We start from the raw sequence: 12,825 nt of genomic DNA on the forward strand, positions 1-12,825 counted from the left end.
TTTTTACATCATACTAATCAAGTGCTTAAAAAACAGCAGCAGTGCAGTATTGAATGTACCAGCAAATCTGATTCACAAGGACACACAGAAAATGAGAACTGTATGAAATTCTGCTGAGTAATAACTAGAAGGGGCATGGATAAATAACGGGGGCTAAAGGGTGGGGGAGTGCACACAACCAGAAACCAGTGAGACAGGACATTAGATGGGAAATTTCAGAAAGAAGATATGAGAATTTTGTCAAACAGAAAAACAAAATTAATCTCTCAGAGGAATGCTTCATCAGTGAAGACAACTTATAAATTCACACTTTACATCAGAACAGGGGTACATACACTAACTGCTCTCACAGTAATTGTTTGCATTAAATCTGGTACCTTCCATACAGTCTACATTAAAGCAAAAGTATTGTGAATGCAATGTAAATAGTTTGCAAAAAACTCACTATCACTTTAGTGAGGAATAAACAAATAAACAAGAAACAAGAACCACTTTTTTATGTCACAAAGAATATTAAGAGCCACAACTGTCATAATTGTGATGCTAGGTTTGAGTCTGTGCTTATTTACAGACATAAGTTTATTTACTTTTAAAATCAAATACACAACATGAAAACATTAATCAAAACATGTCTGTCTCTTGAGTTTTTTTAAAAAAACAACTGATATAGGATACAGAAGTACATGGGATAAAAAAGCCTAAGATTTGACTCTTAAAAAGAATCATTAAGCAGGTGACAGGTTCAAAAATCTACCTATTCTCTCAGTAAGCCTGAATCAAAGTCAGAAGTATTTAACCTACAATGATGATGCCGTCAATCTTTATAAAAATTATTAACTGTTCCTCTATAATGTTTAGTCAACAAATGGGAGCACAGGGACAAAAACCAAATGAGAATGAAGTCACACATACACACACGGCTAGAGTAAGATTAAACTTTGCTATACACTACTGGATACTCAAATTATATACAGTCTCATATGTGGCAAACAAAGAAGAGATTTCTTTCTTCCATGACATCAGTCCTCCTGCTACTCAGTTGTGATATCAAGATACTATTCCTTTTTTCCATGCTCCTGAGATACACCTCCTTCTCAAAGGACCAACTTAGCACGAAGGCAGAAGTATTCTAAAAAACCCCAGAATCACTCTTGCCTTAAAATTACATGACATTTGTTTAATACTATACTGAAAAAAACCTATATGTTTTCTTTGGTTTTTTAGAGCTTCCATAGGTCTCATTTTCATCACAATTTCTTCCATCTTTCAAAAACAAGTCCTCTCAAATCTTTTCTTTAAAGTGTTCTGATACATTTCTCACTCTCTTCCACAAAATTTCCACATCATCAATTTAACTGCTAATCAAACAGATCCCTTCCATATCTAGTATGCCTCGGAAATTAATATTTTAATTTAGCACTGGAAATCTGATGGCACACAGAGTGTAATACATATTACATAACTAAAAAACCCTAAACTGATAGACATCTCTCATGTCAAAACAAAAATCGCTAAAATCAAAATTGTGTTCACATTGTAATTGGAACTAATATGGAGGAATCGTACCTTACATTTTGGCTTACCAAGTATTCAGATAGTCTCCTGGTAACTTACGACTGATTGGTAAAAAAGCTCATTATACAATTAAATGTTTCATTTTAACTTAATCACTTTTAAAAATGCACAGAGTAGCTACACTGGAAGGTAGGGCACTCTGAGCTTTTACTACGCCATAGCTTCCATACACAGTCAAACTCTTCTTCCTCATGGCCTATTCTCTGCTTATGCCATGGAGTCCTCTCTTACTACTATCTGCTTCACTCAGTGTTACAACACAGACATGTAGGAAAGCTTTAAAAAGAAAAAATTCCTTACCTTGTTCCCCAGCTTGAAGACCTCATCCAAATTGGTGCTATTTGTGTTTATCATAATGGAATCTGTGTCTCCATAAATCACTTCAAGGTTCATCTAAATGAAACAAATTGCTTTGAAAAACAAAACAGAACCACTCCACCTTTTTAAAGTCCCATCTCATTTTCAAGATTCAAAAAGATCACTGTCTGTATATCACCCCTTTAAATACCAAAAAGCAGAAGAACGTGAAGTAAGTTTTTACTGAGAAGTCTGCACATTTTATTAAGACATATCTGAATTTAAAGAGAATAATGAAACTTAAACCACTGATACGTTAAAAAGTAATCACTGTTCAGTTGTGTACATAATATAAGTAGTTAAAATTTAATAAATGAATGCCAGAAAAATAAGTCAGTGAACAAGTCTAAACTTGAGAAACAGCAGGAATTCTAATCAGAAATAACTTTGGACTGCTAGGACACAAGAAGATCGCTTTGACTCAAAGAATGCTGGACAAATTCAGGCTATTCAGATAAGACATTTAGCCAATGTGCTTGAAAGAATACTACAGTCAGAAATGGTATCCCATTTGTAGCCATCACAATACTATTGCAAAAAAAGTCATTCAGAAAAAAAAAACCCACCACAAAAAAACTTAGATATTCAATTTCAAACAAATCCAGTGAAAGTATTGGCTAGCAGATACAGTAAATGAGAATACCACAGTAGTGTCCAGATTAGGCTGCTGCTCTTCCACTCTTGCAGATTATGCACGTGGCTTTGTATTTCCATCTTCCCACTCCCATCTTTTTTCTTCTGCTGTAACCTAATTATCTGTGTTAGTCCTCCCCTGCGCAGCAGATCTTTCAGAGAACAAGGTTCTCCTTTTGGATCTAGCTATTATGGCCCACAAGTTTTGCATCCCCAGGTTGAACTACTGAACAATTACACCTGCAGATGAACACAAACAACCTACTTGATTCCTTCTCTCTGACTGAACTCTGCCCTTCATATCATCTCTCATTCTGACCCTTGTAACAATTCAAATGCCCTGCTTGGAAAAGATTGTGTTCAAACACCAGCCAGACTGCCATAATACTCTGGGATAACGGATCAAACTCTAGACAAATTGAAGCACATAAAAAAGCCTGAGCTGTGTATGAAAGGCATAGTGAGGAAAAAGGTGAAAAGAAAAATTGTCAACAACAGTAAATGTCACCAAAAAATGGGCAGATGCATCCAATTACATAATATTAACTTGAAAAAATTGAAAACCTGATGTCTTCAGTGGTGGAGAATCAATGCAGCTATAAAAACTGCAGCATGGCTATGTCCATGTTAAACTCCATGCAGTCAAAAAACCACCCTGTGACAGAGTTTAAAGGATGCCAAAAAATGAACCGTAATAAAACACTGGAACACATGGTGTAACAGGTCTATGAGTAAACTCTAATTAGCACTGTTGCTAATTTGCTTGAAACAGTCGCACATAGGCTTCAAGCAGGGGCCAGATCATATCTGTGGTAGGAAAAGAAAAAAGCTATAATCCATTAGGAAGGATTACATTTGTAAACCAGGCATCCTAAGAAGTGATTTCAGGTCTGTTTGGGTTACAGTTCTCCTAGAATAAAAAAATGTCACCAGGTGTGCTCTTTAAGGGTTGTTGTTTAATGAAAATGCTCAGCATTACCTTTTGCACCATCTCCTTGGTATGCATCAAAATCTGAAATAAAAAAAATAAAAATCAAAGATTAGTGTATGATATAATTACAAGCTAACACATGCAAACATATCCATTAGGTTGCTAACTCCAAATGCTCTCACCTTTCAAAACAAAGCAAACCACCTCTCTCCTGGCAACACACAGTCACCTTAATACTCCTATTACATGAGTAAATTCTCATCTGACCTTGTATTAATGCTATTATTAACTCCCCTAAAACAAGATTAAAACAAATCTCAAAATTGCATGTGCGCACACACATTCTACCTTAGGAAAAAAAGAACACTGAATCAAACGCTCAAATAAAACCTAATCAGGAAGTGCCAGAATTAAGCCTCTTTCAGTAACTTCGGTCAGTCATCTCCTTCATATCCATCATCTTATCTTCTTGATGTCATTTAGATTTTTCCCCAAAACATCCTGTCTTATTCAGTACAGCCTGGATGGTGCTCACTTAACAAGAACCTAGTCAAAAGGTGGATTATCCTTGTAATGATCTCAAAACGGGTCATCAGAAAGCAAACTCCTCAGGGAAATCAGACCTGGGACAAGGAGCTGGGATAAAGACAGGATACAGATGTTGAATCAATGGGCAAATCCATGTGTAACCAGGTTTGTTCCTCAGCCAGGAGTGCATCTCAAGTTCCCTGAATGCTCTGAATAGCAACTCTCTGAACCTTATAGCTATAGAGACCTAAGATGAGTAGGCTACTGCTTCCAGCTCTAATACTGGTCAACACAGGGGAGAAGAGTGGAAAAGCGTATCCATCTGAAGCCACAGATATGGCTGCAGTGCAGAAAAGACAAAGTAAAACTAGCCTGATGAACAGAAATGTGTGGCTGCTGCACCAGCAAAGGCTGGTCAAGTTTGCACAGCTGCATGAGAACCAACATCTGGTCCCTTCCTTCAGTCACCCAGCCATGTTTCCACTGTATTCCCCATTTCCTTTATCGTCAGCATCCCAGTGCCCTGGCACACAGCTCCAGATTCCACCTGGTTAGTCCAAGTTCCCTGGTTTCAGTCCTTTCTGCCCCCACTCAGCATAAACCTGAGTTCTTTTTCAGCTAGTCTTGCTACTTGTATGCATTTAGACTTTTAATTTTCTTAAAGGGGATTACCTTGAACTGCTTTGAACTAGCAATGATAGATCAGAGTCTATTAGGTGAATCCAAACAATTTGGTACTCTAGCTTTAAAGATAGTCAGGCAACAAATCGTTTTAAACAGGCTATATTAAATTTAGTAACCTAGTCTAAGTTTTATTATTTTTTATACATTAAATTGCAATACGCCTTGGCCATATTTGCCAAAAAGGCAGAATTATGACTTGCAGTCAAGAAGTCTGTGACAGGGAGCTGAGCAGTAGAAATTAGCAGGGATGAGGAAAGAAAAAAGACGAACAGGGAAGAGCTGGCCATGCTCGGTGGGAGTAAGACTATCTTCAGGGAAATCTCATCATTTTCATAAGGCCAAGGAGCCTAAAATGAATGCAAAAGTCTTGACGATCGTGATATTGACTACTGCTATTGGAGCAAGCAATTCTGAAATAAAGGTGAAATGTCCACTTCTACATAACAGCACGCGAACAGGATGACAACACTATCATTCCTTCAACATTAATGGCAAGTTTCTTCTCATATTTCTAAACCTTTAGCCAACCACAGTGATGAATACTAGAGTAGGGTGCTCCACTACGCTTTTTCAGTTTGTTTTAAATTATGCACCAAAAGCTATATTCCCTTGGCATTCTTAGATTTGCAGTGCTTGACTTTGCAGACTTAATATTCTGTTTCAACGTAGTTTCTGTTCAGACACATTGCCTAGCCACTTTCACCTTCAAAGAAGAAATTGCTGCACCTAAGGAAGGACCAAAGACATAAACTAAGCAAACATAATATACCATATCCTTCAAGGCACTTAAGGAAAGGTTAGGTTCCAAACCACGATACAACCTGGACGCAGCTGACTCACAACGATTGTCCTTATCAGAGTTATTCCTCAAGTACGTATGGATACCTACGGATTTACACTCTCTAGGTCAAGTTCAAAACATCCAGTTGGTTTAAAGACCATCCACTGATGCTGCAAACTAGGTACTCAGACAACGTCTGAATGCTCCTTGAGTCCCAAATTGCAAAAAACTCAGCTGGCCTCAATCCTCTACATAGACAAAGAAGAAAAGGAAAATGGTGATTCTTAACCGCAGATTCACTCTAGGCTGTACGTGCTCAGGCACACCCGATTCCATTTTAATCAGAAGCTTAAAAAAAGATATTCTACTCCTATTCATCTCCTAGTGAGTGATTCAGACAGCACCGCCCCACCAGCTTTCCATGGAGTTTTGAAATTATTCTAAAGACACATATCACTGGTCCATGACATCAGATTTCATATACAGTAATTGGAATTCCAGCTTATTCGCCACCCCCCCTTTCTCTCACTTATTAGCTAACTCCTACAGAGAAAGGTTATACCTTTTCCTTAGTACTCCAAAAGCAAACAGGAGTTCCTGAAACAAAATTTAAAAATTGGACAGAGAAATGAAGAGTTTGCATGTAAAAGAAAAGAAGACCTACCACTTTTCCCTTGATAATCTCTGGCACTTTCTACTTCATTCTCTGAAACAATGTTATCTATTAATAGTTAGAAAGATAACATTGTTTTATTTTAAATAGGATTACCCCCTACTAAAAAATTTGTTTGGCTGTGCAATGACCATTTCTCAATTGTCTCTGAGGACAGCAGTAGATGTAAGTAATAACAAGAGGGTCACAGACAGTTAGCTTCATCAAGTGACTGGCATATGCTAGTGCTACCCATTCTGACAGGAGATCACTTGTAAGTGCCAACAGCTACAAAACAGAAGGTTATAAAGGCTTGCTAAATTCATTAATAAGACAGTCGGTAGTTATCTGATTTCACAGCAACACCTGCATATTTATCTTCTCATTACCAATTGGATGATGGAATTTTTTTCAAGCACATTTCAAAAATCTGCCAACTTCAAGTGTAGGAAAAAAAATAAACTTTGTAGTTAATTTTTCCCTTAACAAAGTACAGCTGTTGAGAATAATTGTTCAAGATCTTACCCTGTAATGTCAACTGCAGCAGAACAAAGAGTATTTAATTAGCAAATCTATCCAGTAATTCAACACCTATTATATAAAATGCCTTCGTGATTTTATTCAGGATAATTTGCTAAGAGGGTTATTACTGACATTCAGATGAAATTTAAAATTCCTACGCAAGTCGAGTCATAATAGCAGTAATGATCCCCCCAATCAGGAGATACTGTGTCACACAAGGTTCTTTTGCAATGCAGCAGCCGATTTCCTGACTTCTTAATTCCTGGGCTCAGCTCAGTGAGAGCCCTTCACACCAATATTTCAGTCAGCAATACATCCTTAATGGGACTCTATTAAAATACCTAGAATAAAAATGACTTTTTTTTTTTTTTTTTTTTTGTTAAAAAGAATGACAGCACAGCTATCATATCAATCATTAGCAGTTTCTCAGAAATGCACAGCAAAGGAAGGGAGGTTTATAGTGAGGCTGGAAAGACAGAAGAAAGAAGGAAGAGAATAGGAAAATTGTTACTCGGTAGTTTCCTTTTGCAAACAACACTGCGCTGCTCATGAGAGCTGGATTGTCTCCTATTGCAGGCAATCCAAGTAGGAAGAATTAATTGCCTGGCAACCCATCTGTACAACCATGTCCCCTCCCCAGCAAACATATACTTCTAAAAACCTGCGAACTTCCAGCACAGTGAACATCTGTGAAATTCTATTTTAACTTTTTTCTTGTAAAAATAAGACTAGCAGCATACGTTCTCTTGCCCATGAACCGCGAATCAATATAAACTGAAAGACTGCAATTGCAGACAAGCAATCAAACTGCAAAATTCCCTGTCCTAATTCTACTCCAACTCACTAATTACTTAATTAACTGAGGACGTGATTTAAGAAAGAGAATGATTATAAATAAATATACAAATAACAGCTTTACCATTACCCATTACATCAAGTATTTTTAAATGTACCTTATTTAAAAACCACTAAAGAGTACCGTCCGACAAGAGGATGCTTATGTGAAAACAAGCTAAGATACCTGAGTTAAAAAACAACAGGATAGGGCACAAAACTAACACGCTGACGCAAAGTTTTCTCCTGAAGACATACAAATTTTCTGTAGATATCTGGGGCCACAGACATGAAGGAACAGAAAAGGAGACTTAAGACGACACTGAAAAGACTGACCAGAATGATTACAAAAATACTGCACCAAAGACACATGCCAAAAAAAAAAAAAAAAAAAAAATCATTCATGCAGTCACTTTGCATGAGGAGAAAAACTAACACTTTTAGGGCCTTGGCAAAAACTGTATCTTTGAAGACTACCTGTAGTTATCTAGTGTAGACCTGATACTTTTTTCCAACTCAGCTGTATACTTGTGCAATTATATAGTCAGAAAATAATTCTGTTATCAGCTTAAGTAATTCATATTAGCTAGTCCTTCCCATGACACGGAGGAACAAATGGGCAGGAAGAACTGTGTTGCAGTATGTAACACCACTCACCAATCTACCAAAGAAGTATTTCTGAATCTCTGTATTTTTGCCACCTACTAATTAACTTCGCTAGAATTTTGTGATAAGTAGCCTCTAGCAGTGAAAAACCACAGCCACAGGATGCTGCAAAAAGATTTTTAAGGAGGACTTGCAAAAAAGTTTCCTATCGCTGGACAAAAAGGCACATATGTCATAAGCAAAATTTAGATGGAAACCACGTTTGCCACAAGGAATGAAACATCGTGACAATTTAGTGACAAAGGATGAGGAAAAGGCTGAGGTACTCAATGCCTGCTTTGCCTCAGTCTTTAATAGTAAGACCAGTTGTTCTCTGGCCCCCTGAGCTGGAAGACAGGGTCAAGGAGCAGAATGAAGCCCCCATAATCCAAGGGGAAATGGCTAGCGACCTGCTACACCACTGAGACACACACAAGTCCATGGGGCCGGATGGCATCCACTCAAGGGTACTGAGGGAGCTGGAGGAAGTGGTCACCAAGCCACTTTCCATCATTTATCAGCAGTGCTGGCTAACTGGGGAGGTCCCAGCTGACTGGAAGATAGCAAATGTGATGCCCATCTACAGGAAGGGCTGGAAGGAGGATCTGGGGAACTACAGGCCTGTCAGTCTGATCTCGGTGCTGGGGAAGGTGATGGAGCAGATCATCCTGAGTGCCATCACACGGCATATACTGGACAACCAGGTGAGCAGGCCCTAATATAGCCTTTTCATTAGACAATGGTCTTGATTTAGAGAAGTTTGAGTGACCAGATTCAAGTAGTTAGTAAATATGTTTGTTTCAAAGAGCTTTTACTGAGTATTTGTTTTACTTAGACAATGCATTCGAAATTACACTTCCCAAAAATGTACACTTAGGAAATGTTGATAGCATCAGAAATACACCCTATGTTGCCAAAATTTTCCCTTCTAGATTTTTTTCTTTAGAAACACCAAAATTAACTGTCCATACTCCACCCAAAGTTGACAGAAATTAATACAACTTCGATAGATGCTGATATAAAACCAAAATTGGATGGTGCACCAAAACCAAAGGGAGAATGATTCCAAGGGCTGAAGTAGTGTACACAAAGACCCAGTGATACATGTTTACATACCAACAAAAGGTAGGATCTTCTGCCTCACAAACAACAGAAAACACACAAAAAAGGCAGCAATAGAAATGTGCTGAACACAACAAAAATCATGTGTACCTTTGTCACATTTTGACAAGGAACGCAAAGGCGACAGTAAAACACTGAAGAAGATGATGTGAATCAAATTACGAAGACAATGTTCCCTTGGTGCCAGAAACAATAGTATCTTAAAAATTCTACAATATTTCAAGTGTTTGTGGTGAGTTTTGCTGAAGAGAACAGGAAAAACAGAATTAATTCCTGACTAAGTTGTGCAATTATTGGCTATTCTGCACAATATATTACAAACCATGCTATACTAAAGCAAAGTTTGCCTATTTTGGAAAGGTTTATTTTGGTACTAGGATGAAAGAAAAAAACCAATGAAACATATGCTTACAATTTTGGACAAAAGTTAAAAACAAACCAAAAAACCCCCACAGCAACAACAAGAAAACCCCCACCCAAACACCCAAAAAACTTCTGTGTCAGAAATTCATTTAGAATCTTGGAAATGGAGGAAAGGAGTGCTCAGCAATGAAGTTGAACACTTGAATGCATAGAAGGTAACTGACCCAGTTCTGACCCCACTTTGTGTTCTGAGAAGCAATAACAATATAATGTCTGTGTGGATAACTAGCTGTGAAAGACGTCCATAGGGCATGGGCACCTCCTAATCCTCCAGAATCAGTAAAAGCTCCTTCCAGAGAAACCAAACACCACAACCAGTGGCAGTTCCTAAGAAAGCACCAGGGCTCATAGCCCACCATGGAATTATTTTCTTTCTGACCAACTCATTCAAAACTGAAAACCTAAAATGAATGAAGGAGTAGGGAATTTTTTCCCCTGTTTCACTCCATGAAAAAGTAAGATCCGCAACATCTAAAACCCTTTGAAGAACATGGTACTCAAACCAATTTCAGCTCATTAACTCTTATGAATATTTTTTTATTTAAATCCATTAAATAAATCTACGCTTGATGAACATTTTGTACTTAACTATAAGATGCAAAGGTAGCTTTGCTTAATAAGAAAACCTTTTGTGCATTTCAAGTACGCTGCAACTACATCAAAAGCTAACCATATCATAAACCACAAATAAAAACACTTCTAATAAGCAAGAACACGACAAGCATCATTTAGTATTTCCTAATAAAACCAAAACATGTGTTAAGTTATTCAATATTTAAATGCATACAGACAAGTATATCCTCCTTAGAGAAAACAGCAGCATTTGTTTCAGTGAAATGAACAAACATTTAGACAGGAAAGCTTTAGTTTGCTTTGTTTCCCAAATGGAACTGGTTTAACACATTCAGCAATACAGAATCAGATAGAGAATCAGTCTTTTCACTAGGAAAAATAAAATGACAGTAAATAATTAATTACTTATAAACCAAGGTTTCCTGTTTGGTGAGACAAGTTAAAATCCTGTCAAGGTTTAAACCAGAGCACAGAGATTTTCCTCTGAATAACCGCAAACTCTGTTCCTGAGTAGGAAAGAATAACCATACCATCTTCCAAAACAGGTTTAAGTTGAACTATAAGAAACTATCCTTCAAATATATAAGCGTGTCCCTCAATCTTGAGGTGATAGGTATGTAAGTGCTGTCTCATCTCCCAGATTAGTCAATTACTCTCACAGGCATATAACCAGAAGTCCTAGAGAAAACAGGGAGTAGGTCTCAGAATCAATACTGAAGACAGTTTTCAAAAAGATCAAGTATTTCTGTAAACCGGAAAAAGAAATAAAGCTAATACTCTAAAGATTGAATTTTTTTTTAAGCAGTAGATAAATTTGGTGCACTATCCAAGATGATAACAAATTCCTTGAGAATTAAATCTCTCCCCCCTTTTTTTTTTTTAAAGTAAAAGCAGAAAACAGGACTTACAACTCTGTAAGGCCCTCCTATCTTCCAACTGCTACAGAAAATTTCATTACAAAAAGAAAGGTATGTTGTAAGAAAGGCTCTTTAAGGCAACAAGTGAGTAACAGGTCTGGCAAGAAGTAAACCTGGATTACTTTTCTAAGGTTTTCCTGGTCAGCATCTTTTAAGTAATAACCACAACTTGTGTGCCTGGAGAAAAGGGAGGGGTTGGGGGAAGACAAGCAAGTGCTAAAGAAAAAAACAGATGCAGAAAACACTTGCTATCTGATGAGTATTCTTAAGAGAAAAAGGACTTCTATTGTAAAACACAGCCGCCTTCTTGAAGAACCATAGGCATTTTCCAATAGGTATACTGAACAGAGCAAGGCAACCTCTGTCTAGATACAAGTATATTCACTGAAAATGATCCTGAAATTTTATAGGAGATGAGAGGACATGCTAGGCTTAGTAATGAATAGATTGTGTGTGAACGTTGTGTCCATCAAAAAAATCTTTTTAAGTGGTTTGAACTGCTTTAAAACTAAACTGTTCTTTCATCATGACTAAGTGGTTGTCTATCAAAGCAACGTCTATTCAAATTCAGAAAAGTATTTTAGCCTCTAATTACCCTCCAAAGAAAGTTCTCTTACCTAATTTCTTAAATGTCATGCAAGATTTTCATAAAGCATATAATTTTGTTTCATTAAATTAGATACATTTAGACAACATGACAGTTGTTTTTATGAAGTTAAACAATACTCATTCATCCTCCATAGTTGCACAGCTGGTGGCGGAGGCAGGGTTTTGATTTTGACATTCATGAACCTCCCTTTGAGGATCAAGAATTGCTTGGACAAGGCAAGATCCATCCGACTACATGGGGCAAAATGATCTGTGCCAACAGGCTGGCCAACCAGGTAAGGAAAGCTTTAAACCAGGATTGACGGGGGCAGCAGGGCATGTCCATGAGGAAGTTGCAAACTATGATGGGAAGCAAAGGGTGGGGCATGACGTGAACAGGAAGGACCTTGTTACCAACAACACAGGGTGGAAAGGGGGCGTCTTCAAACATATTCATGTAAATAAGGGAGTGCTTACAGGAAAGTGTGATGGAGAAAGCTCTCGCACTTTTTCAGGACATTAGCAGGACCGGGTGCCTCTCTGAAGGGCCTGCACGCTAATGCACATGGCATGGGGAACAGAGAGGAGGAATTAAAAGTCTGCATCCAGTTACAGGGCTATGACTTCACAGGGATCATCAAAACATGGTGGAAAACACGATGATCATGGGAGGTTCCCGAGGACTGGGAGAAAGCAAATGTCAAAGCTATCTTCAGGTGGGCAAGGAGGAAGAAATTCCAGGGCCAACCTCACCTCAAGCCCTGGGAAAGGTGGGGCAACTAATTGTGAAAACAACTGTTTTCCAGGCACACAGAGCACAAGAAGGTGCTTGGGAGCGTTTGGTGTGGATTTACAAAGAAGAAATCACACATAGCCCTGTACTAGCTACTATGTAGAAAATTAACTCTATCCCAGCCAAAACCAGCACAATGCCCATGGGCACCCTGGGCTGCATGAGACAGAGCACTGCCAGCAGATGTCAGGGAGGTGCTCCTTCCTGCTTTATGCAGCCCTGGTGAGACACATGTGGAGTGCTACGTTCAGCTGAGCTCCCCAGTAT

The 12,825-nt window shown here is 38.1% G+C and overlaps 1 protein-coding gene across 6 annotated transcripts in view; it reads right to left on the reverse strand.

Annotated features, from left to right (window-relative positions):
* The window catches only part of POLA1 (DNA polymerase alpha 1, catalytic subunit), a 208,126-nt gene that overhangs the window by 127,852 nt on the left and 67,449 nt on the right, over positions 1-12,825 (reverse strand). For all 6 annotated transcript variants that reach the window (XR_008574515.1, XM_054808263.1, XM_054808237.1 and 3 more), the window contains 2 exons: positions 3,545-3,577; positions 1,876-1,968 (listed from right to left, as the gene is read on the reverse strand). Coding sequence is in view for 5 of the 6 variants with exons in the window: in XM_054808263.1 (XP_054664238.1) it covers positions 1,876-1,968; positions 3,545-3,577 (126 nt within the window). In the remaining variant the exon portion in view is untranslated. The remainder of the gene's footprint in view (positions 1-1,875; positions 1,969-3,544; positions 3,578-12,825) is intronic.

This window comes from Grus americana, chromosome 1, assembly GCF_028858705.1.
Source record: "Grus americana isolate bGruAme1 chromosome 1, bGruAme1.mat, whole genome shotgun sequence".
Taxonomy (NCBI): Eukaryota; Metazoa; Chordata; class Aves; order Gruiformes; family Gruidae; genus Grus; species Grus americana.